Source organism: Triticum urartu, chromosome 4A (genome assembly GCF_056163025.1).
Source record: "Triticum urartu cultivar PI428250 chromosome 4A, HENAU_Tu73, whole genome shotgun sequence".
In the NCBI taxonomy this organism is placed as follows: Eukaryota; Viridiplantae; Streptophyta; class Magnoliopsida; order Poales; family Poaceae; genus Triticum; species Triticum urartu.
The window spans coordinates 27,801,258-27,827,114 of record NC_141876.1 but is presented as its reverse complement, the minus strand read 5'-3'; the positions used below and the strand labels follow the sequence as shown (position 1 = coordinate 27,827,114).

The 25,857-nt window shown below is 45.4% G+C and overlaps 2 protein-coding genes across 2 annotated transcripts; one reads left to right on the top strand and one right to left on the bottom strand.

Moving 5' to 3' along the window:
- The first annotated feature begins 954 nt into the window (after nucleotides 1-954).
- Nucleotides 955-14,607, top strand: LOC125550400 (putative serine/threonine protein kinase IREH1). The gene is made up of 18 exons (XM_048713393.2): nucleotides 955-1,646; nucleotides 2,798-2,865; nucleotides 2,977-3,162; nucleotides 3,291-4,625; nucleotides 8,082-8,254; nucleotides 8,382-8,616; nucleotides 9,163-9,255; nucleotides 9,327-9,467; nucleotides 9,546-9,638; nucleotides 10,495-10,705; nucleotides 10,795-10,880; nucleotides 10,995-11,083; nucleotides 12,293-12,344; nucleotides 12,457-12,513; nucleotides 12,604-12,777; nucleotides 12,938-13,018; nucleotides 13,997-14,161; nucleotides 14,242-14,607. The coding sequence occupies exons 1-17, from the start codon at nucleotides 1,058-1,060 to the stop codon at nucleotides 14,078-14,080; spliced, it is 3,747 nt and encodes a 1,248-aa protein (XP_048569350.2). The 5' UTR covers nucleotides 955-1,057; the 3' UTR covers nucleotides 14,081-14,161; nucleotides 14,242-14,607.
- A 589-nt stretch (nucleotides 14,608-15,196) lies between these two features.
- LOC125550403 (DNA-directed RNA polymerase I subunit RPA12-like) lies at nucleotides 15,197-16,918 on the bottom strand. Its single transcript, XM_048713396.2, has 5 exons — nucleotides 16,672-16,918; nucleotides 16,488-16,528; nucleotides 15,860-15,943; nucleotides 15,706-15,762; nucleotides 15,197-15,622 (listed from the first exon to the last, which is right to left on the bottom strand). The coding sequence occupies exons 1-5, from the start codon at nucleotides 16,787-16,789 to the stop codon at nucleotides 15,545-15,547; spliced, it is 378 nt and encodes a 125-aa protein (XP_048569353.1). The 5' UTR covers nucleotides 16,790-16,918; the 3' UTR covers nucleotides 15,197-15,544.
- Between the last annotated feature and the right edge of the window lie 8,939 nt (nucleotides 16,919-25,857).

The window sequence follows — 25,857 nt, the reverse complement described above, 5'->3', positions numbered from 1 at the left end:
GCCACGCGTGCTTTTCCCTAGCGCCGGAGCCCCCAACTACTCCCCAGCGCGCCGGGTTCGGCCTGTGACCGCCGGGCGGAAAAAAGGTCCGAACCGGCGATTTTCGGCGTCCTGGGGGCGCGACTGGGCCGTTTTTTCGGCGCCGGCGCCGAAAAAGTGGCCTGGGGGGCCCTTTTGGGGGTGCGGCTGGAGATGCCCTTAGAATCGCAATAGAAACCTGCCGCCTTGTGTGGGGGAAGAGAAAGAGCAGCGGTTAGGTTTAATCGCCTAGGGTACTTGAAACATAGAGTGGGTCTTTTTACATGGAATCATTGGTACACGGGGAGATCGCACTAGAGATGAACTTATCTTTTTTTTTCTTTGTGAGGATGAGATGAACTTATCTTAATGTGTAGGATGTCAAACGGCTACGCGTCGATCCATTAGTTCGTGTGATTGTGATCTTGGGCAGTAATCATTGCTTAACTACGCCATCCGTCGCCGCATAAAGCTATAGTCCTTGGCAGTAATACGAAATTACTACGATTTTGACAAAGAATATCTGGATCCATCTTGGACCTGGAATCTTTGACCCTGGCAGACCGGGCCCTGGCAGCCAGCGCGGGCAGACCACCACCACTGACTGACGCACTCGCAGCATCTCGATGCCGAAATGAACCTGAGCCCGGCCCTACCCGTCCGAGCCGCCGTCCCGGTCTTCCCTCAAGCCGGGCCACCCGACCCGCTGCCACGGCCCACCACCATACGAATTCACCACCAGTTTTCTTCCAGTGGCTCCTTCCGCCCGGCCAGTCAAACGGCAGTCGCGGTTGCTGCTGGGCGTGGAGAGGCTGAGTCACGCACGCACGCACGCGACGCGACGCGGGCCAGCGAGCCAGCCGCGAGAGCCGGCGCGGACGGGGAGGGGACGCGACCCACACGCCTCCCTCCCCCCTCCCTACATTTCCTCCGCACTGTCCCCACCAGCACGCTCCCCCTCCCCCTCGCTCCGCTCAGTGTGTGCCGCCCCGCCCCCACCCCGCCCCCACCTGTTCGACGGAACTCCGGCGAGGCGGCGATGGTCTTCAAGGGCCGCTTCTTCTCGTCGCGGCACAAGTCGTCCGAGTCCTCCAGCCCCGACGGCAGCAACAGCCCGCGCACGCCCACCTCCGCCCCCGGGGCGGCCTCCGCGGCCTCGCCGGCCTCCTCCTCCGCCTCCTCCAGATCCGACAAGAAGAAGCCCAAATCCGAGACCCCCAAGAAGCGCGACAAGCTCTTCGGCTCCGCCGCCGTCGCCGTGCCCTCCCCCAGGGCCTCCCCGGCCTCCTCCACCTCCAGCCCCTCCGCCGCCAAGCACCACCTCAGGGATGCGGCCCCCGCCGCCGCGCTCTCGCCGATCCTCGCCTCCTCGCTCGGCCTCAACAAGATCAAGACGAGATCCGGCCCGCTGCCGCACGAGGGCCAGCGGATGGCCGCCGCGCTCGGGAGCAGCAACCTCGCGCGCGGCCACTCCCAGGCGGGGACAGCCTCCGGGAAGAAGGGCGTCAGCTCGTGGGCCGATTCCACCAGCGCTGGCAGTGCTAGTAACCGGGGCAAGGGAAAGGCCGCCGAGCAGCCCGTGCAACCCGTGCGCGCCGTGGAACCGGAAGGGAAGAGCGCTGCAAAAGGTAGTGGTGATCCTGCGTGTGTATGTACCCTGTTTGCAAGTTTTGTTCATGGCTTTGCTGCATAGTCCTGTAAGCTGGCTACTGATTGGTGGAAGCTAGGGCTTAGAACTTAGTACTAGTGCTGGTGAGCTCTCATATAGGCCGCGAATGGGAGTGTAGGCTCTAGCTATTCATGCTATTCAATTGCTTACTAAGTTGGCGGTTTCCGATAAGACATCACACAGCAGATGATCTGTAGTCTCACCTTAGATGTGTTGAGTTGTCGAGTGACGCAAATGCGTAACTCATCTTGATGTATGTCGTATCCAGATACCTGGTGCTGACGAAATGAATTTTCTAATCGTTGCCAAATCGAAACGGCAAGAGAATGTTCGTTATTGCTTACCTGTTTTAGTGATTCAGCATAAGGCGACCCCAACTAAATATAGGTGCATTGTGCGCCCCTTAATTCTATATAAACAATTCATTGTATGATAGTCTTTTTTCTGACACCTGGTAGGCGTCACTCAGTATCACTTCCTTGACACTTGTCGATGGGTACAGAGCCGTATTCGGCAATTCGCTTGTGCTTCATTTGTTCGTAATATTAAAGTGTTTGGTGCAGCGTACTGAATGATACTGTAGATATGCATATTGTATTGCTATAGCTGTCTGATTACAATCCTATAGTGCATGGTGTAATTGATTTTATGAATCTCATATGAAGATTACGAGTAGGCTCGAATGCAGTACATTCTACTTTACTACTCCCTCCGTTCCCAAATATAAGTCTTTCTAGAGATTTCAACAAGTGACTACATACGAAGCAAAATGAGTAAACCTACGCTCTAAAATATGTCTACATACATCCGTATGTTGTTGTCCTTTTGAAATGTCTAAAAAGACTTACATTTAGGAACGAAGGGAGTACATTTGTATGCCCATAGGGCAATACCTAACAGCTGCTGGATCTCTCTATGCAAATTAAAACCAAGTGTGTCTTCTCTATAACTCTATACCATGTTTGTGTGTTCTGGCGTCTTTCTTTTGTGGGGATTGTTCTCTTTGTTCTGCTAATAGATGTTTACATTTGACCTGGTCCTTTGCTCTGGCGCTCTTTTGTCTTGACAACCATATCTGATACGTGGGCATATAATCTATCTTATACACAGCTAAATCTAATTCATTTCGGAACCATTCGGGAGATTTGAGGACTCCGCCCCAAATACCAGCGACCGTGGTAATGATGTATTTGTATATGCTTTCCACTCCTTACTTACAAGTAAACGATGAGTTGTCCAACTTTCCCTTTTTTCTTCTTACACGTCTGCATCCACATTTTAATTGGCAGTCTGCATATGATGCCTGTGAAACGCCAAAGGAATCCGAGTCTCCACGCTTCAAGGCCATTATGCAGGCTACCAGTGCACCAAGGAAGAGAAACCCTTCAGATATAAAGAGTTTTTCACATGAGTTGAACTCCAAAGGGGTCCGACCATTCCCATTCTTGAAACCTCGAGGCGTATACAACTTGAAGGTAATCTCAGTTATTGTTCTGAGTGAGATGATTTCAATGCTGTATCCACATTTCACACTTTTATTTTATTTTTGCCTGATTCTTCTACTACCCAATAATTATGATCTTGTCATTTGTTGTCTATGCAGGAGGTGTTAAAAGTTATTCAGGTGAGATTTGAGAAGGCAAAGGAAGAGGTAAATACAGATTTGGCAGTTTTTGCGGGGGACTTGGTTAGTGTAATGGAGAAGTACGCAGACTCTCATCCTGAGTGGAAAGAAACTTTGGAGGATTTGTTAATACTTGCACGCAGCTGCTCTGTAATGACACCCGGGGAACTTTGGCTGCAATGTGAAGGTATAGTGCAAGATTTGGATGATCAACGTCAGGAGCTCCCAATGGGTGTGCTGAAGAAGCTTTACACTCGGATGCTCTTTATCCTTACAAGATGTACAAGGCTGCTCCAGTTTCACAAGGAGAGTGGATTTGCTGAGGATGAAATTGTTATGGATCAGCGAGATAAGATTATACAATCTGCTGATAACAAGATTTTAACGCAATCAGGTCCACATGCTACAACAAGCAGAAGTAGCAAAAGCGATGCAAGAAAATCATACAGTCAAGAGCAGCATAATCTGAAATGGAGAAGAAGCCAGGAGATAAAACCTGTTAAGCTTCTGCCCCTTGACACTGATATCAAGAAAGAGGTTGAATCTCCAACCAGAGAACGGATTTCTTCCTGGAAACCTTTTCCATCACCTGTTCCAAAGCCCCCAAAAGAACCTACCCCTATTAAAGAGGAATCGCCTACTAAGAAAATAGATACACTCGCTACGATTCCTAGCGGCGTTGAGTTAACCAGTCCAGTAGAATCTGTATCACATCAACCACTTCCTCCCAAGCATCAACACAAAACTTCATGGGGACACTGGTCTGACCAGCCAAATATTTCTGAAGAGGGTTCAATAATGTGTCGCATATGTGAAGAATATATCCCTACAAATTACGTAGAAAATCATTCGGCAGTCTGTGCAATCGCTGACAGGTGTGACCAAAAAGGTGTAAGCGTTGATGAACGTTTAGTAAGAGTTGCAGAAACACTTGAAAAGTTGGTCGAGTCTTATACGCAGAGAGACCTTATCAATTCTGTCAGCAGCCCAGATGCTGCAAAAGTTTCAAATCCAAGCATCAATGAAGAATCTGATGGTGCCTCTCCAAAACTGTCTGATTGGTCTAGAAGAGGTTCTGCTGATATGATCGACTATCTCCAAGACTCTGATAACACTATTTCGTTGGATGATATAAAAAATCTTCCTTCAATGACATGTAAGACTCGCTTTGGGCCGAAATCTGATCATGGAATGGCTACATCATCGGCAGGAAGTATGACTCCTCGATCTCCACTAACGACTCCAAGATCAAATCATATAGACATGCTTTTAGCTGGGAGAAGTGCGATTAATGAGAGTAACGATCTTCCACAGGTAAGCCATGCATACAATTTATGTTATTATATGTATGTCTATGTTTTTGCATTAGTAACAGATCATTCTGCTAGAAAGTTGTTAGTTGTGAAATTACCCAGACTGTGGAAAAGTTAGCTAGTACTCCTATCTTTGTTTATATGAGTTTGATGTGCAAAGCTAGTAACCATGATAATATATGCCGAGTACTGAACTACTGATGTTTGATGTTTTATTCTCTTATTTATGAGTTATAACAATTTAATGCAATTGTGCAACTTCTGAATGTTAACTGCTCAAAATAAATAACATAAATACGACATAAAGGGATCTGTAGATTTTCATGATAGTAGGGGAAGTCATTCTTGTATCCCCGTTAGCGTTTTTTTTTCTGTTAGGAAATTACTTATATTGCAGAATTAATTAGCTTAGAGCATCTCCAGCCGTTGCCCCCCCCAGGAGGCGCTAAAAATCACCGCCTGGGGGCGTACCGGCGCTAACTGCGCGCTGGGGGCGTGATGCTCCCCAGTCGCCGCGCCCACGTTTTTTTGAAAAACAAAATTCGGCACAAACAAGGCGCAAATTCAACCAAACTTCGGCGAGTTCATAACATATTTAAAATATTTTACAAAAGAAGGAAAAAACACACTACTAGACCCGTCGTCGCCCTCGCCGGCGAAGCTCTACATGTCGAGGAGCCTGTAGAACTTCGTGTAGTCGCCGCCGCCGCCGTCGTCGTCGTCGTCGCCTCCTCCGCGGCCGCCGTCCCTGCTGCTCCCCTGCCCAGGGTCGCCGACGCGCGGTGGGTTGGACGATCCGGGGGCGTCCTCGTCCTCGCCGCTGTCGAGGATCACCACGCCGTTCTCGTCCTCGCGCCCAAGCTGGCGGGCGGCTATCTCCTCCAGGGCTCGGCGCTGCTGGACCATCTCGTCGCGGAGGTAGTCGTCCCGCGCCCACTTTAGGGCCTCCTCGTCGGAGAAGCCGTGCCGGACTATGGCCTCGTACTCCGCGGGGAGGCCGGGCTCCACCTTTGGCCTGACCAGCCGGGCAGAGGTGGGGGAGGAGTCGGTGATGCGGACGCCGGAGCTGCGGGTGCGCTGGCTGATCGGCGCGTCCTGGTGCTCCGGCTTGACGGGGAGGAGGGAGGGAGAGCCGGACGAGCGGCCGGACGAGGAGGACGCCGGGTCCATGCGTCTCGGCGTCCATGAGCTCCCACGCCGGCGGGAGAAGGAGGGGGGAGCGGGGTACTCCAGCCTGGGCGTGTTGCCGCCCTCGATGTACTCGAGGACGGCCTCCAGCGTGCGGCCGGGCTCGCCCCACCATCGGCGGCGGCCGTCGAAGTTGAGCCTTCTGGAGGGCACGACGCCGTTGGTGGCCTCGAGCTGCTCGGTGCGGCAGCGACGGAAATACCGCTCCCACAGTCGTGAATGTACCTCGGCCCTTCCCTCGCCGCCTGCGGCAGAGAGGCACGGATGCGGGCGATCTCCGCACGACGCGCCGGCCCGGTGGGCGGCGGTGGCACCGGGACCCCGCCGGCGCTGATCCTCCAAGCCCCGGGCACCCGCATGTCCGGCGGGACCGGGTACTCGGCCTCATAGAGAAGCCGAGCTTCGTCCTTGTGAAGGTGGCGGCGGCCGAAGCCGTTCGCCGCCGCGCCGTTGCCTGGAAAGCGCTCGGCCATTGTGTGAACAGGAGACGGCGAGAAGAGAGGGAGGGACGGGGGCGTCAGCGGTGGAGAGTCTGTGCGTCACCGGTGCGGGAGGGATCGACTTATATAGGCGGCACTCGCATGGCCGCCGTGTGTACGCGTGGCGGGCGAGAGGACGCGCGTCGTCCCGTCTTCACTGCGCCGCCCGTGAGGCACCAATGGAGGAGGCTGACCGGCGCGGCAGCTTTGGCATTGATTCCGCCGCGGGAACCGAGGCGATGAGGACGACGACGCGACGAGTCGCTGCCAAGGAGGGCCCGTCGATTTTCGCGCCAAAAACGGTTCGGCCGGCGCCCCCAGCGCGCCGGGTTCGGCCTGGGTCCGCCGGCGCCAATTTCGGCCCGAGCCGGCGAAAAAAGGGCCTTTGGGGGCGCGACTGGGCCGATTTTTCGGCGCCGGCGGCCGAAAAATCGCCGGGGGGGGGGGGGGCTTTTGGGGGCGCGGCTGGAGATGCTCTTAGTACCAGCACAATGTTACTTACGTAATCAGAAAGTACCATATAGGACGTGTTTGTTTCACCGTTTTTGGCCTGGCATCTGATTACAGTGTCATCCAAACCCATTATTCATGTTTGGTTGAGGGGGTGTTTGTTTACAGGGACTTTTTTGTGTAGGGACTAGAAAAAGTCCCTCTTAGAGACTTTTTAACCAAACAGGAGGGACTACTAGGAACTAAAAGTTGCTTTTTGGGACTAAATGAAGAAGACTCTCAAGAAGAGTCTTTTTGGGACTTCTCCAACAATGCCCCTCCCTGCACCCATTGCCTCGCCGCCCCATGGTGTTGTTTGGCTGTTATTTTTCTTTATACTAGGGGTAACATGGTTTTTTACATGTCATTTAATAACCTCTAGGGAGGGACTAGGGACTTTTTAGTCCCTGGAAACAAACAGGGAGGGACTTTTTAGGGACTAGACTTTTAAGTTGGGACTAGAAAAAGTCCTAGGACTTATGAACCAAACAGGGCCTGAGTTATGCTGGAATTAAATACTGTGGAATCGGATTACAGCGCTGTACAAAGCCGATTACGCCCAGCCCTGGCCGTTAAATGATCTGGTCCTGATCTTTCTTCTCGCTTGACATCTCCTTCATATAGATGCCGAGCTCGACACATCACTCATCTATCGAGCAGCATCCACGCCAGTGGCCGGCCATCACCAGATCTGGTTGCTGCAATATCTGCCTCACAGTATCGGGCACCGATGGCCGGCCATCGCCAGATCTTGTCGCTGCATGTGCTGCTGCTGCCATTGGCACCACTGCAGCCGCTAATCTCTCTTCCAATCATGCGACCTCCTCTCAGCTTTTAGGCATCCAAGAACGGCGACCGGCGAACTCTGTCTTCTTTATACTAGGGGTAACATGGTTTTTTACATGTCATTTAATAACCTCTAGGGAGGGACTAGGGACTTTTTAGTCCCTGGAAACAAACAGGGAGGGACTTTTCAGGGACTAGAGACTTTTTAGTTGGGACACCTCTGTTGATTGACTGCCTTTTCTGCGCGACAGTTACCGGGGGTAACCAAACAAAACGAGCAATCGCCTCGTCACAGCCGCAGCACCGTGTATCCTCATTACCTTACCCGTGGCCCAGCCAAACGCCTCCGTAACCTGAGGATGACATGTGGATAGTTCTTCCTAATTGTGCATCTTTGGTATTGATCTAATTATGTATTTCAATGTAACAAGTGCTAACCATTTCATATTTGAAATTTCTTCAGCTTCATCATCAACTTTTCAAGTTGCTAAAATAGTTCCATTCAATCTGTGCAGATTGTTGAACTTGCTGATATTGCACGATGTATTGCAAATACTCCTCTGGATGAAGAAAGTGCTTTGTCCCAATTGGTTACTTGCATAGAAGATCTGCAAGAAATTGTCAATCGTAGGAAGCACGAAGCCCTCACAGTGCAAACATTTGGCACTCGCATAGAAAAGCTCCACCGGTGAGGATCTGCTGAGTCAATACAATTCTTTCAGCAACTTCACTTTTGCTCATTTATAACAGTATTACTATTTTCCTTTTTTAACTCTTGAATTGATTCTGCCTTCTCATTTTCATAAATCCTTCAGGGAGAAATACCTGCAGCTTTGTGACTCAGTTGATATGGACAAGGTTGACTCGTCGAGTACCATAATGGACGAAGAAGATGATGTTGTTCGTAGCTTACGAGCAAGTCCTGTTCATCCAGTCAAGGATCGTACTTCAATCGATGACTTTGAAATCATAAAACCTATCAGCCGCGGAGCATTTGGACGTGTTTTCTTGGCCAAGAAAAGAACTACAGGAGACCTCTTTGCTATAAAGGTATTTTTTGTAGATACTCATGTCATCTGTCAGTATATTTTTTTTAGTGAATGTACCAAAAATGGCATGGAGCAAGTAATTGGATTGAAAAACATTAGCGGGCTTACATGAATGTCCTGACAGAGAGAAGTTCTTGTGGGATTTTAGTTTTCAGGGATGGGGGCATTTTCCCCTTGTATTGGCTCCCAGCTTGCTAATTCAAGAAAAAGAAAAGGTCGAGTATAGCTAGTGTTAGTTCTCACATTTCAATCTGGACTACCATCTTTGCCTATTCATGTTTGTTAGCACGTAAAACTAGGTTTCGGAAAGGATCATATTACATGATCACTTTCCATAAGAATGGATGTGTATTGTGCTTTTGATAGGACTTGATTGCATGCTGACACACCACATAAATCAATACCATGGGACTGATTTTACTACTAAACGCTTCTCAGCTTATGTTCATGTAGAAGTACAGCAGCAAATTTGAATTTGCTCTGGTAAAGCTTTCATTTGTTTCATGGCGAAGAATACTCATGTGCTGGATTCCTCTACTTTAAGCAGGTACTTAGGAAGGCAGATATGATTCGAAAAAATGCCGTCGAAAGTATATTGGCTGAACGCGATATATTGATCACGGTCAGGAATCCTTTTGTGGTGAGTGAACTTACAGTTATGACTATCAACTAGGATATAACTTGATTCTAAAATGGTTATGCTTTTGGAAGGTTCGTTTCTTCTATTCGTTTACCTCTCGGGAAAATTTGTATCTGGTCATGGAGTACTTAAATGGAGGCGACCTGTATTCTTTACTGAGAAATTTAGGGTGCTTGGATGAAGATGTTGCTCGTGTATATCTTGCAGAAGTTGTAAGTTTATTTACAAGTTTGTGTCTGAGCACTTCTCATTTTCTCCCTGCCAATTTATTAAAAAATAATATGCTGCAGGTGCTAGCTTTGGAATATTTGCACTCCATGCAGATTGTTCACAGAGATCTAAAACCTGACAACCTATTGATTGCTCATGATGGGCATGTAAAGGTAACGCACACAGATGATAATTGACCTCTCTCCGAATCATTGCATCTTCCACATTTGATAGTTGTAGAATAGCATTCTTATTTTTCAAATGTGATTCTTATTTCTGTTTGGTTACTGGTTGTATTTACTTTGATAGAAGAAAATCAGATTTGTAACAGGAGATAAAATAACCAGCCAACTTACATGCTATTGAGTATAATCAATATTCAAGTCCATGATGCGTTATTAGAAATTTATAATGCCACCATGTCATCTTTTTTTTTTTTGGATTTCAGAGGCTCCGAGCTTCGTGTTAGCGTATTAGGTAATGCTAAAAAACCATGATTTTTTTTCTTGGAGAAAAACATAGGATTTCGCTACAAATCGAACGTCAAATTTTTGAGCATGGCAAATCAAATGTTTTTAAGGGAAAATTATGTTGTCGCGTGGATGGTAATTTTTCCTTTAGCAAGCATGGCAAATCCTTGCCATGTTCAGTTTTTGGCCAGGATCTACCATGCTTGCTAAAGGAAATTGCCATCCTCGCGACAACATAAATTTCCATAAAAAATCGTTCGATTTGCCATGGTTAAAAATCTGATGAAAAACACAAGGCACTGTCAAATTTAAGCTTAGTGCAGATCCATTGGCTTATTACGAGGTGCTATACATAATTAAAGAACATATTTGTGACACAAGTTTGTTTCTGAATTCCCATTTCTTGCAGCCTAAAATTATTTCATTAGCCACTACTTCCATACCCAATATCCTATTTTCTAAGCATTTTACGGGCAGGAAGAATACCATTTCCGTTATTGCGATACCATGTCTATTTCCTCCTAATATTTATGCTGTTTTTAATCTTCATTTCCTTCAGTTGACAGATTTTGGGTTGTCCAAGGTTGGTCTGATCAATAGCACAGATGATCTATCTGGCCCTGCTGTTAGTGGGGCTTCATTGTATGGAGACGATGAACCTCAGATGAATGAATTAGAGGAAATGGATCACCGAGCACGGCGACAAAAGCGTTCTGCGGTTGGAACCCCTGATTATTTAGCACCAGAAATCCTTTTGGGGACAGGGCATGGTAAAATGATAAACATAATTTTAGTTTAAATTCTATGTTTTCTTCTGGTCTTGACTATTACTTTTTTGCTGTGTGCATTATCTTCACAGGTACTAGTGCAGATTGGTGGTCTGTAGGTGTAATTCTTTTTGAGTTACTTGTTGGAATACCTCCATTTAATGCAGAGCACCCTCAGGTACCATACTTTGCATTTTCTGTATAAAATGTTGGTTGCTAGAACTCAATGTTGGTTTTTGTTATCTGGATGTGTTGATGCAACTTGACATTCTTGTTGTACTTGTTTCTGCAGACAATTTTTGACAATATTCTTAATCGCAAAATACCTTGGCCACATGTCCCAGAAGAGATGAGTTTTGAAGCGAAAGATCTAATTGACAAGTAAGATTTTTTCCAAACCATCTGAGTACTTAATTAATAATATTTATAGCGTTACATGATAGTATGTTATTGCTTCCTGTTCAAATGTTAATAAGGGCTTTAGGTATTGTGCTTTGTCGTACTTTGGGGAGTTGGGATCTGGGAGCACTGTTCCAAATATGGCCAGTCAATCGACATCTTGGTCAGTTAATCGCCACTCGGTGGATCACCGAATAGCCAATTAACTGATTTATCGGACGATTAACTGGAAAATGCGCCTATTTATCCCTACTCAGCACCTGACCGATATATGGTACCAGTTACCGATATCCTGAACATTATCTGGGAGTTAAAGGGCTAATATTATTGCATGTTTGGGCTGCATTCATTTTGATTATTGTTGCAATACACAAAAGAAACCTAACCATACATGTCCACTAATTATACTCCCTCCGTCCCAAAATTCTTGTCTTAGATTTGTCTAGATACGGATGTATCAAGTCATGTTTTAGTATTAGATACATCCGTATCTAGACAAATGTAAGACAAGGATCTTGGGACGGAGGGAGTATCTTCTAAATCATACACTAATGATCCACCTTCTCCTCGAAAAGGAGATTTTAGTAAATAACCAAATATAGCACTGGGGCTAAGGATCTATCATGAGATTCACCTAAATAATCGAAGCCTGAAAGGTATAATCCATTATTATTCATTTATACGCTGTTGGGTAAACTGACATACGATCTTGCTTACTTCAACTGTTCGATCACCACACAAGTTGCTTCAGATCAAGTTTATTAATTAGAATTTCATATTGTTGGTTGTATTACACAGGTGGGATTTAGAGTCAAATAGACACAAGTACTTCCATACTCATGTCATTGCAAACAGTTATAGTTGTTCGCCGGATAGCTTGGCATTTGCTCTCTACTTTGAGATGACATAGAACCGGCCTTTATAGTTTTGCAGTTTCTATGAATAGGATAATAGTAGTACTGTAGTAGCATGTTCCGTATATGCTATGTTTGTCACCCGTGCTCTCAGTGCAATATATAGTCTGGAATCTTTGTACATTTTCTCTTTTAAGTATAGGCATGCCATCAATGGTGCAGATTTCAGTTACAAGACCGCTTAGCAACTTCATGCTCAGATTCTAAATGTTTGATCTATTTAATTGCCGATATTGTTTAAGTAAGACTAGAGTGATCTTACAATAAGTTCCTCCAGATTTTTGACAGAAGACCCTCATCAACGTCTAGGATCAGATGGTGCCTCTGAGGTATTTTGATGGTGCTAGAAATTTCCTTTCATGGAACTTTATTTCATTGATACTCTATTAAAATATTTTATGATATATACCTGATTGATGTTGCTAATCCTATTTCCTTTAGGTCAAACAACATCCATTCTTTAAGGATGTTAGCTGGGATACCATTGCTAGGCAGAAGGTGAGATAGTGTTAACGATTATTTTCTGAAGACACGAACTGCATCTCTTTTGTACAGGCATACCAGGGATAACAGAAAAATCATTTGCAGGCTGCCTTCGTTCCCTCCTCAGATAGTGCATTTGATACCAGCTACTTCACCAGCCGTTACTCTTGGAATCCATCAGATGAGAACATATATGAAGCATATGAGTTTGAGGATTCCAGTGAGAATGGAAGCCTTAGTGGCAGCAGTAGTTGCGTGAGCAATCACCAAGATGACATGGTATGGATAATTTTTGTCTCAGTGATTGAAAAGAACATGATTAAGCAATTTCAGTAGTTGTAGGAAGCAAAAAAAAAAGCTGTATTTTCATTTCGGATTGTTAATCTACCTTTATGTTCTTCAGTTCCTTTGGTAAAACTGTTTCAAAATTGTGAATTAGGGGGATGAGCATGGAGGTGGCCCCACCGACTTTGAATCTGGCCCAAATGTCAATTACTCTTTCAGTAACTTCTCGTTCAAGGTAAACCTACAGCTTCACAGGCCTTACTTTTCGTTCATATCCAATGATGATTGAAGTATATCAACACATAGATTGAATGATCTTGAATTAACTGTTCCCCAAGTGTGTGTGTTAGCCCTTCCCTTTCCACTATATCAAACATAGCTTACATTTCTTTCTTCGAGTGAATTTTGAATATTACAAGTTTGCACGCAAATTGCAAGAAAATGACAGCTCAAGGACCAAATTGCAAGAAAATTGCTTTGTCCGATTGGTGGACAGGCAATTTGGCGTGCTGTGTGGGAATGGTGTAGTATTTTGTAAGTATGAAGTGAGCCTGGGTGGGACTTGGATGCATCCTAAAACTTGGTAGTTTTGTAGTAGAGTTTTTTGATCCCCAAAATCTGCAATCTTGTAATAGTTTCTACATCCAACCATTTTTACTAAATTTACGCGTCCTGTCCACTGCTTGGCATTAAATATCACCATTTTAACATCATCGTATACTGTTAAGAGCCAGATGCAAATATTCCGCACAATCATTGCCATAGTAGCCAGAGGCAAATATTGAATGCTAAGTTACTATAAATGGTGGTCGTCTATGGGTGAGTTGGTTAAGCTATAGTTCATTTATCCACTGTAACACATTATACACATAGTACAAATACCCAAAGTTATTAGTAATGTTCCAACACTGCAAATGACAGTTTTGACCTGTCACTGCATCTGTGGTCTGGTTTCAAATGCGAAACCAGTCCTTAAAATGTAAATCCAGTCCCTTTTGTGCATCGCCCTTGTAAATTCTTCTGGCCACAGAATCCATCCCAAAGTTATTAATAATGACCCGGCACTGCAAATAACAGTTTTCACCTGTCATTGTGATTGCGATCTGGTTTCAAATATGATATTAGTCCTTAAATATACATCCGTGAAATTTTATTATTAGCCCCCTCGTGCATATATGCTGCATATCATTCTTCTAAATTCTTCTTGCCGCAGAATCTTTCACAACTTGCATCCATCAATTATGATCTGCTGACGAAAGGATTGAAGGACGAGCCTCCTATGAAACCTGAAACATAGCCGTGTTTATACTGAGGTTTGATTTATTTGAAGTAACCAAAACAGTTTACAAGGCGCTTGGGTGGTGTGGATCTTGTACATGTAAGTGCGCCAGTTTTACGCGCAGTTAAATATCGCATATGCGATGCTGTTCCATCTAATTGCTACTATCAATTTTGCAGATGAAAGTGAGGCATGGACATCCAGCGGAGTGCAGTTTTGCGGTGGAAACAATTGTGGTGTCATCGTCGGTGAAACATCCTTGACCATAAGTTGGCATGAGTTACCTAGGAGCTCTGTTTTTTCTTTTCTTTTTCTTTTTTTCGTCCCATCATCGGCCTTGGGTGCCCAAGATTGGTCAAGGTTTACTGTATTCAGAATACAACTCCTGAAAGTGTAGATGGTCTCAGAATTGTCGTAATTGTGGCAGGTCAATGGGGATGGAGTAGGTTTACCTGTACCCAGAACTGTTGCGTAACATTCACTGGGTATAAATCTGGTCAATGCCAATGCTCCAAACTTCTTGCTGTTGGTATCAGTTTTCTTAATTGCCTGGTACATCTAGAGTATATTTTTACCCATCCGTTGACACTTATATGCTGACAAAGATTAAAATTTAGGCTTTTATTATTTCGTAAAATGAGGCATAATTCTTTTAGGCCCCGTTTGGATTGTTGTTTGCTCCTAAATACCATTGATAGACCTTGAGCCGTCATTTTTATTCCGGACAAAAATTATTTTACGGCCGGTATATACACTTGTAAATTAAATCCGGGTGAAAATGATTGGATCCAAGTATTATATAGCGACGTTTGTATTTGTATAATCTAGCTTAGTTCCATAGAACAGTCGGAGTTTTTGTAACAGAACCGTGCCCTGAAATTTAGCTGAAAATGATTGGATCCAAGTATATTTTTGTGCATGACATGACATATGCCTCAGGACTATCTACTCACTCTGCCCCAAAATATATAGTGCATATTAGATTTTTATAGTCCAACTTTGTAACCTTTAACCAAATTTATAGATGAAATTGTCGAACATCTAGAATACACTAGATTCATCACAAGATATATTTGATGTGGTAGCTATAGATATTTTTCTCTATAAACTCGGTCGAAGTCAGTGAAGCTCAACTTGAGAGAAAACCGGTCAACAAAGCGTGTATAATCATGAATAATCACGATGCGCTACAAAAAGGCAGCAATCAGTCCAACCACCTTCAGAAACAAGACATTCTGCTCTTTCTATGGCCACATTCAGTCAAATACATCAGACAGACAGGTGCCATAAAAAAGCGTTAGATAGAAAGCGAGCATTCACATATCCCAGGTAACATTGAAGATTAGAATACACGCCAAAACGCTGGAACATCAATGGTCAACCCAGGGCAGGAGAAATTTCGGTGAACATCGATTTGTCAACCAATGGCAGGAGCAGTTTCTTCTGGCCATATCCATACACTGATAGTAGGAATCTTCTTTCTTAGGTGTTCTCATTGAATGCGTGGCCGCACTCCGGGCACTCGTAGAAGATAGTCTGCCCCTCATCCGCTGACCGAAGCTGCAATTGCACGTCAAGAAGGTCGGTAGGATTCAGAACTAGAAAGAGAAAATCATAACTAAAGCTGAAGGTCAGCAAATAACCTGCTTCGTGTAATATTCGAGTTCATGATGGTTGCATTCTGGACAGGCTCGCTCTGTCTAAAGGCAGAAGAGGATATATGTGAAACGCTCAAGGTATCCATCCATCCACCCAAAAAGTAATAACCAGGGGGAAAAGGCAAATAATTTAGCTTACCAGGGATCTTTGCACGATTATGTCCATATTTGGCGCCGATTCAAGAACCACAAACGGTTTCATCTTTAGCTCTCTTCTAATATCCTGTCAACAACATATACAATTCAAAATCAAGCACGTGTTGCTAAAATAGAAACTTGTGTTGCCTGGTAAAAGAATCTGCACATGCCAAGCTAGCAGGATCTAGAATCAACAGGTATCTTATACTAGACCCCAAAATCAAAAATTGTTAAAGTATAACAGTTCTTGGGTAAGCTTACACACGCCGAGCTAGATAACCATCAGTTCTTAATTTATGGAATTCATTCCCTCAACAGGTATCTTATGCTAGACCCTAAGATCAAAATTGTCAAAGTATAACAGTTCTAGGGTAAGCTTACACATCCCGAGCTAGAAAATCATCAATTCTTAATGTATGGAATTTGTTCCATTTAATTAATTAAGCTAATTCATGCATTCCAAAAGACTGAACAATTTTCTCAAGTCCAGCAGTAGCTTGGCAGGACCAGTGTATTCCTTCAAGAAACACGACACTGCAATCTAATTAGCGCAGTATATAAGCCATCCTGCACACCTAGTTCTTCGCCTGGAACCATTGGTTGATTTTGACAGAGAGAGAGGGGCGTACCTCCGCGGTGACCGCGTACCGAGTTTCTTTCCCTTCGATATCTGCAGAAAATAAGGGGCCGGTTCTGCATTAGCCACGGGATTGCCAGTCACAAGGATGCTTGGGACCAAGAATTCTGTGATTGGGGGTCCGTAGAGAGGAGTAAACTTGGGCCTGGAGAAAGGATGGGAGGGAGGGGGGAGACCTTTGGCCTTGCGCTTGAAGCCGCAGAGAGGGCAGGAGGCGTAGCGGTGGGAGTTGAAGTCGAGGAGGGTGCCGCACACGCCGCAGAACAGGAAGTCGCGCGCCTGCCAGAAAGCCATCGCCGCCGGCCACGCTGCGCCGCCGTGCGGGAGATACGGGAAGAGAGGGGGAGAGAGCCTTTTCCTTCCTCTTCTTCGGACCTCTGTCTGCGGCGATGATCAGCAGGGGAACGGCCGGCTGCGCGCTTAGGGTTTCAGCGTGGATTCGCAGCCCGGCCCATTAAGATGGATGTGGACCGGTCACCACCAGGCGGGCCCTAGGGAAAACTCTAACGCCCAGCCCAAGAGGCCTGGTCACCGCGTGCACGCGCCACAGGCTGGGTATCTTGTCTCAAAAAAAAAGAGGCTGGGTATCTTTTTTTTTCTTGAAAGGAGGATGGGTGCTTCCTGTTCTGAGTATCTTTTTAGAGCATCTCCAACAACGGCGCGAAAAGACGCGCACGTGGGGTAAACGGGCTTTTTAGCGCGTGGATTTTTTGACGCTCTTCAACGGTGGCGGAAAAGTAGCGCACGGGGGAAAACGCGGCAGCTCGCGCGCTAGATTTAGCGCACCGTTTCCAACGCGCCTATAAATTGCGGCGCTCGTCACGTGGCTTCCACCCTGCCACGCGTGTTCTCCCCGCTCCCTCTGCCGCTTCTCTGTTGCTTGCTCGCCGCGCCCTCACCGCGCCACCATGTCGCCGTGCAGCCGGGGATCGTCTGGCTACCGCGGTGTCCGCGAGCACCCTGGCGGCAGTTACTATGCCGAGATCCGGTCCGGCGACGTCCGGCTCGGCCTCGCCAAACCAGACGATGGACGCGCTGCAAAGTACTTTTTAACACGTCACGCGTTGGACGACTGTTGGAGATGCTCTTAGTACCACACAGTTATACGAGAAGAATTTCGACCACTTTAAAAGAGCGCTTCAACCGTTGCTCATCGCCGGGCTTGGTGACGCTTGCCTATGACCGTAGATGAACGGGGCAGACGGGAATTATGCAAGCCTCACATGATGCACCGTGTGAGTGCAGCATTTCCCTAATAACTGGATTTAAGCAAGCGGACTGGTACATCCGTGTACCGCTCCCGCAGCTTGTCTAGTACTTTCTTTTTTCCTTATTAATTGTTATATTTTGGCAATTTTCAATTACTAATATATTTTGAAAATTATATTTTGAAAATCATCAGCATTATGCACAGTTAATATCGCGGATGGCACCAACGGCCCTTGTCTGATGTATCTTTATTGTGTCTTAGCATTATTCATTGGCATAATCTTTGAAATCTTTGGCATCCCTAGCGGTTTGCACAGCCGATCAAACCAAGGGTTGTAGTATGTTCTTTTAATTACTCACTCCGTTCTAAATTACTTGTTGCAGAAATGGATGTATCTAGATGTATTTTAGTTCTAGATACATCCATATCCAAAACCAGTAATTCCGAACGGAAGGAGTATATCTTAGGCCTAATTTGGTTCATAGGATAGGAAAATCATAGGAACAGGAAAGTCATAGGAAATAAGATGATATGTACCTCAAATCCTATGAGTAGGAATAGAAAAGGAGATGCTCTTTGGTTCACATCATAAGATTTTTTCCATTGAGTCTAGGCTAATACTCCCTCCGTCCCAAAAAACATGTCGCGAGGGAAGTTTTGCAAAAAGCCCTCCAGTTTCTCCCGACCGAACCCGCGCTCCTCGTCTTGCTCCTCCGACAGAATCCCCAGCTCCGCTGCTCCCCGCCGCCGTAACTTCGCTCCTCCCCGCCGCCGCAGCTGCCCTGTCCCCGCTGCCGCAGCTCCCCCGCTCCCCTGCTGCAGCTGCCTACTGCTCCACCGCCGCAGCTGCCACTCGCCTGCCTCACCAAGCTCCCCCCTTCATCATAAAAATGTTCAATTTCCCCAGCTACCGCCGCGCTCTGCTCCGGCTGTGTCGGAACCGGCGTCGGCGAGCCCAGAGGCGCTGGATCCGGACCACCAACAACAACCTCATGTCTTGGGGTCGAGCGTGGTGGCGGCGGAGCAAGGATGGAGTCCGGCAAGGGCGGTGCAGACCGGCCACGGGGCTCGCTGGAGAAGGAGTTGAGGGATGGCAGCGGCAGCAAGGCCATGAAGGCAGGGTCGACGGAGTGGCGGACGGCAGAGCAGGGCCTTGGCGGCTTGGCTGTAGGCAGGCGCTCGATGCGTCGTTCCCACGCAACAGAAGCAGGGGAGGCCGGCGGGGTCTTGGATGGCGACGCGGGACCTGACGGCAGCTTGGCGTGGGCGCCGGGGCCACCGGAGTTGGCCCCTCCAGTGGTAGCGCGGGGAGGCACGGCGCGGAAGGGAGGAGGCGGGCGACGGGAGGCTGCAGGGGCGACGCGCTCGGGGAGGGAGAGTGGGGATCGGGAACGAGGGGGATGGAGCTCGCGGCGGCCATTGACACCCAGTACATTGGGATGGATGCATGAGAGGTGCGTGCGTGCTTGCTTGCTGACCACCTGTTGGGGAACGTAGTAATTTCAAAAATTTCCCTACGCACACGCAAGATCATGGTGATGCACACCAACGAGGGGGAGAGTATGATCTACGTACCCTGGTAGATCGCAACGGAAGCGTTGACACAACGTAGAGGAAGTAGTCGTACGTCTTCTTCCTGATCCGACCGATCCAAGCACCATTATTCTGGCACCTCCGAGTTCTTAGCACACGTACAGCTCGATGACGATCCCCGGGCTCCGATCCAGCAAAGCTTCGGGGAGGAGTTCCGTCAGCACGACGGCGTGGTGACGATCTTGATGTTCTACCGACGCAGGGCTTCGCCTAAGCACTACAACGATATGATCGAGGTGGAATATGGTGGCAGGGGGCACCGCACACGGCTAAGGAACGATCTCAATGATCAACTTGTGTCTTGGGGTGCCCCCTGCCCCCGTATATAAAGGAGCAAGGGGGAGGCTGGCCGGCCCTATGGGGTGCGCCAAGGGGAGGAGGAGTCCTCTCCCTAGTGGGAGTAGGACTCCCCTTTCCTAATCCAATTAGGAAGCCCTAAGGGGGAAGGAAAGAGAGGGAGAGGGAGAGGGAAAGAGGGGCCGCACCCCCCCTCCCTAGTCCAATTCGGACTGCCCATGTGGGGGGGGGGGGGGCGCGCCACCTCCTAGGCTGCAGCCCTCTCTCTCCCCTAAAGCCCAATAAGGCCCATTACTTCCCCGGGGGGTTCCGGTAACCCTTCCGGCACTCCGGTTTTATCCGATACTCTTCCGGAACCCTTTCGGTGTCCGAATATAGCCGTCCAATATATCAATCTTTATGTCTCGACCATTTCGAGACTCCTCGTCATGTCCGTGATCACATCCGGGACTCCGAACTAACTTCGGTACATCAAAATGCATAAACTCATAATAACTGTCATCGTAACGTTAAGCGTGCGGACCCTACGGTTCGAGAACAATGCAGACATGACTGAGACACATCTCCGGTCAATAACCAATAGCGGGACCTGGATGCCCATATTGGCTCCTACATATTCTATGAAGATCTTTATCGGTCAGACCGCATAACAACATACGTTGTTCCCTTTGTCATCGGTATGTTACTTGCCCGGGATTCGATCGTCGGTATCCAATACCTAGTTCAATCTCGTTACTGGCAAGTCTCTTTACTCGTTCTGTAATACATCATCCCGCAACTAACTCATTAGTTGCAATGCTTGCAAGGCTTATGTGATGTGCATTACCGAGAGGGCCCAGAGATACCTCTCCGACAATCGGAGTGACAAATCCTAATCTCGAAATACGCCAACCCAACATCTACCTTTGGAGACACCTGTAGAGCACCTTTATAATCACCCATTTACGTTTTGACGTTTGGTAGCACACAAAGTGTTCCTCCGGCAAACGGGAGTTGCATAATCTCATAGTCATAGGAACATGTATAAGTCATGAAGAAAGCAATAGCAACATACTAAACAATCGGGTGCTAAGCTAATGGAATGGGTCATGTCAATCAGATCATTCATCTAATGATGTGATCCCGTTAATCAAATAACAACTCTTTGTCCATGGTTAGGAAACATAACCATCTTTGATTAACGAGCTAGTCAAGTAGAGGCATACTAGTGACACTCTGTTTGTCTATGTATTCACACATGTATCATGTTTCCGGTTAATACAATTCTAGCATGAATAATAAACATTTATCATGAAATAAGGAAATATATAATAACTTTATTATTGCCTCTAGGGCATATTTCCTTCAGTCTCCCACTTGCACTAGAGTCAATAATCTAGTTCACATCGCTATGTGATTAATACCAATAGTTCACATCTTTATATGATTGGTTCACATCTCCATGTGACTAACACCCAAAGGGTTTACTAGATTCAATAATCTAGTTCACATCGCTATGTGATTAACACCCAAAGAGCGATCATGTTTTGCTTGTGAGAGAAATTTAGTCAACGGGTCTGCCAAATTCAGATCCGTATGTATTTTGCAAAATTCTATGTCTATAATGCTCTGCACAGAGCTACTCTAGCTAATTGCTCCCACTTTCAATATGTATCCAGATTGAGACTTAGAATCATCTGGATCAGTGTCAAAAACTTGCATCGACGTAACCCTTTATGACGAACCTTTTTGTCACGTCCATAATCGAGAAACATATCCTTATTTCACTAAGGATAATTCTGACCGCTGTCCAGTGATCTACTCCTAGATCACTATTGTACTCCCTTGCCAAATTAGTGCAGGGTATACAATAGATCTGGTATATAGCATGACATACTTTATAGAACCTATGGCCAAGGCATAGGGAATGACTTTCATTCTCTTTCTATCTTCTGCCGTGGTCGGGCTTTGAGTCTTACTCAACTTCACACCTTGTAATACAGGCAAGAACTCTTTCTTTGACTGCTCCATTTTGAACTACTTCAAAATCTTGTCCAGGTATGTACTCATTGAAAAAACTTATCAAGCGTCTTGATCTATCTCTATAGATCTTGAAGCTCAATATGTAAGCAGCTTCATCGAAGTCTTTCTTTGAAAAACTCCTTTCAAACACTCCTTTATGCTTTATAGAATAATTCTACATTATTTCCGATCAACAATATGTCATTCACATATACTTATCAGAAATGCTGTAGTGCTCCCACTCACTTTCTCGTAAATACAGGCTTCACCGCAAGTCTGTATAAAACTATATGCTTTGATCAACTCATCAAAGCGTATATTCCAACTCTGAGATGCTTGCACCAGTCCACAGATGGATCGCTGGAGTTTGCACATTTTGTTAGCACCTTTCGGATTGACAAAACCTTCTGGTTGCATCATATACAACTCTTCTTTAATAAATCCATTAAGGAATGCAGTTTTGTTTATCCATTTGCCAGATTTCATAAAATGCGGCAATTACTAACATGATTCGGACAGACTCAAGCATAGATACGAGTGAGAAACTCTCATCGTAGTCAACACCTTGAACTTGTCGAAAACCTTTTGCGACAATTCTAGCTTTGTAGATAGTAACACTACTATCAGCGTCCGTCTTCCTCTTGAAGATCCATTTATTTTCTATGGCTTGCCGATCATTGGGCAAATCCATCAAAGTCCATACTTTGTTCTCATACATGGATCATATCTCAGATTTCATGGCCTCAAACCATTTCGCGGAATCTGAGCTCATCATCGCTTCCTCATAGTTTGCAAGTTTGTCATGGTCTAGTAACATGACTTCCAGAACAAGATTACCGTACCACTCTGGTGCGGATCTCACTCTGGTTTACCTACGAGATTCGGTAGTAACTTGATCTGAAGTTACATGATCATCATCATTAGCTTCCTCACTAATTGGTGTAGTAGTCACAAGAACAAATTTCTATGATAAACTACTTTCCAATAAGGGAGCAGGTATAGTTACCTCATCAAGTTCTACTTTCCTCCCACTCACTTCTTTCGAGAGAAACTCCTTCTCTAGAAAGGATCCATTCTTAGCAACGAATGTCTTGCCTTTGGATCTGTGATAGAAGGTGTACCCAACATTTTCTTTTGGGTATCCTATGAAGACGCACTTCTCCGATTTGGGTTTGAGCTTATCAGGTTGAAACTTTTCACATAAGCATTGCAACCTCAAATTTTAAGAAACGACAGCTTAGGTTTCTTGCCAAACCATAGTTCATACGGTGTCGTCTCAACGGATTTAGATGGTGCCCTATTTAACGTGAATGCAGCTGTCTCTAATGCATAACCCCAAAACGATAGTGGTAGATCGGTAAGAGACATCATAGATCGCACCATATCTAATAAAGTACGGTTATGACGTTCGGACACACCATTACATTGTGGTGTTCCAGGTGGCATTGAGTAGTGAAACTATTTCACATTGTTTTTAACTGAAGGCCAAACTCGTAACTCAAATACTCTTCTCTACGATCAGATCGTAGAAACTTTATTTTCTTGTTACGATGATTTTTCACTTCACTCTGAAATTCTTTGAACTTTTCAAATGTTTCAGACTTATGTTTCATCAAGTAGATATACTCATATCTGCTCAAATCATCTGTGAAGATCAGAAAATAATGATACCTGTCGCGAGCCTCAATATTCATCGGACCACATACATCAATATGTATGATTTCCAACAAATCTGTTGCTCGCTCCATTGTTCCGAAGAACTGAGTCTTAGTCATCTTGCCCATGAGGCATGGTTCGCAAGCATCAACTGATTCATAATCAAGTGATTCCAAAAGCCCATCATCATGGAGTTTCTTCATGCGCTTTACACCAATATGACCTAAACGACAGTGCTACAAATAAGTTGCACTATCATTATTAACTTTGCATCTTTTGGTTTCAATATTATGATTATGTGTATCACTACGATCGAGATCCAACGAACTATTTTCATTGGGTGTGTAACCATATAAGGTTTTATTCATGTAAACAGAACAACAATTTATTCTCTTACTTAAATGAATAACCGTATTACAATAAACATGATCAAATCATATTCATGCTCAACGCAAACACCAAATAACACTTATTTAGGTTCAACACTAATCCCGAAATTATAGTGAGTGTGCGATGATGATCATATCAATCTTGGAACCACTTCCAACACACATCGTCACTTCACCCTTAACTAGTCTCTGTTTATTCTGCAACTCCCGTTTCGAGTTACTAATCTTAGCAACCGAACTAGTATCAAATACTGAGGGTTTGCTATAAACACTAGTAAAGTACACATCAATAACATGTATATCAAATATACTTATGTTCACTTTGCCATCCTTCTTATCCGCCAATCACTTGGGGTAGTTCCGCTTCCAGTGACCAGTCCCTTTGCAGTAGAAGCACTTAGTCTCAGGCTTAGGACCAGATTTGGGCTTCTTCACTTGAGCAGCAACTTGCTTGCTGTTCTTCTTGAAGTTCCCCTTCTTCCCTCTGCCCTTTTTTTTGAGACTAGTGGTCTTGTCAACCATCAACACTTGATGTTTTTCTTGATTTCTACCTTCGTTGATTTCAGCATCACGAAGAGCTTGGGAGTTGTTTCCGTTATCCCTTGCATATTATAGTTCATCACGAAGTTCTACTAACTTGGTGATGGTGACTAGAGAATTCTGTCAATCACTATCTTATCTGGAAGATTAACTCCCACTTGATTCAAGCGATTGTAGTACCTAGACAATCTGAGCACATGCTCACTAGTTGAGCGATTCTCCTCCATCTTTTAGCTATAGAACTTGTTGGAGACTTCATATCTCTCAACTCGGGTATTTGCTTGAAATATTAACTTCAACTCCTGGAACATCTCATATGGTCCATGATGTTCAAAATGTCTTTGAAGTCCCGATTCTAAGCCGTTAAGCGTGGTGCACTTAAACTATCAAGTAGTCATCATATTGAGCTAGCCAAACGTTCATAACGTCTGCATCTGCTCTTGCAATAGGTCTGTCACCTAGCGGTGCATCAAGGACATAATTCTTCTGTGCAGCAATGAGGATAAACCTCAGATCACGGATCCAATCCGCATCATTGCTACTAACATCTTTCAACACAATTTTCTCTAGGAACATATCAAAATAAACATATGAAAGCAACAACGCGAGCTATTGATCTACAACATTTGAATCTTCTTTTTGCGGTGTGTTTGTTGAGACCGATGAATTGTGGGTTTATGATCAAGTCTATCTATGAATAATATTTGAATCTTCTCTGAATTCTCTTATGCATGATTGGTTATCTTTGCAAGTCTCTTTGAATTATCCGTTTGGTTTGGCCAACTAGATTGGTAGTTCTTGCCATGGGAGAAGTGCTTAGCTTTGGGTTCGATCTTGCGGTGTCCTTACCCAGTGACAGAAGGGGCAGCAAGGCACGTATTGTATCGTTTCCATCGAGGATAACAAGTTGGGGTTTATTTCATATTGCATGAATTTATCTCTCTACATCATGTCATCTTGCTTAAGGCGTTACTCTATTTTTAACTTAATACTCTAGATGCATGCTGGATAGCTGTCGATGAGTGGAGTAATAGTAGTAGATGCAGAATCGTTTTGATCTACTTGTCACGGACGTGATGCCTATATACATGATCATGCCTAGATATTCTCATAATTATGCACAATTCTATCAATTGCTCAACAGTAATTTGTTCACCCACCGTAGAATACTTATGCTCTTGAGAGAAGCCACTAGTGAAACCTATGGCCCCCGAGTCTATTCTCATCATATCAATCTCCATCACTTAAATATTGTTTTGCTATTTACTTTGCCTTTACTTTTAATTTGCATCTTTATATCAAAAATACCAAAAATATTCTATCTATCAGATCTCACTCTCGTAAGTGACCGTGAAGGGCTTGACAACCCCTAATCGCGTTGGTTGCGAGTAGCTATCGCTTTGTGCAGGTACGAGGGACTTGAGCATGGCCTCCTACTAGATTGATACCATGGTTCTCAAAAACTGAGGGAAATACTTACGCTACTCTGCTGCATCATCCCTTGCTCTTCGGGGAAAACCAACGCAAGCTCAAGACGTAGAAAGAAGGATTTCTGGCGCCGTTGCCGGGGAGTCTACGCAAAAAGTCAATATACCAAGTACCCATCACAATCCCTATCTCTCGCATTACATTATTTGCCATTTTCCTCTCATTTTCCTCTCCCCCCAATTCACCCT

Coding starts and splice junctions, on each gene's coding strand:
- LOC125550403 (XM_048713396.2), bottom strand. CDS start 16,789: ATGGCTTTCTGGCAGGCGCGCGACTTCCTGTTCTGCGGCGTGTGCGGC. Junction 15,763..15,859: donor TAATCGTGCAAAGATCCCTG/GTAAGCTAAATT, acceptor TTCTGCCTTTAG/ACAGAGCGAGCCTGTCCAGA. Junction 15,623..15,705: donor TCGAATATTACACGAAGCAG/GTTATTTGCTGA, acceptor GTGCAATTGCAG/CTTCGGTCAGCGGATGAGGG.
- LOC125550400 (XM_048713393.2), top strand. CDS start 1,058: ATGGTCTTCAAGGGCCGCTTCTTCTCGTCGCGGCACAAGTCGTCCGAG. Junction 4,626..8,081: donor AGAGTAACGATCTTCCACAG/GTAAGCCATGCA, acceptor CAATCTGTGCAG/ATTGTTGAACTTGCTGATAT. Junction 9,256..9,326: donor CGGTCAGGAATCCTTTTGTG/GTGAGTGAACTT, acceptor TGCTTTTGGAAG/GTTCGTTTCTTCTATTCGTT.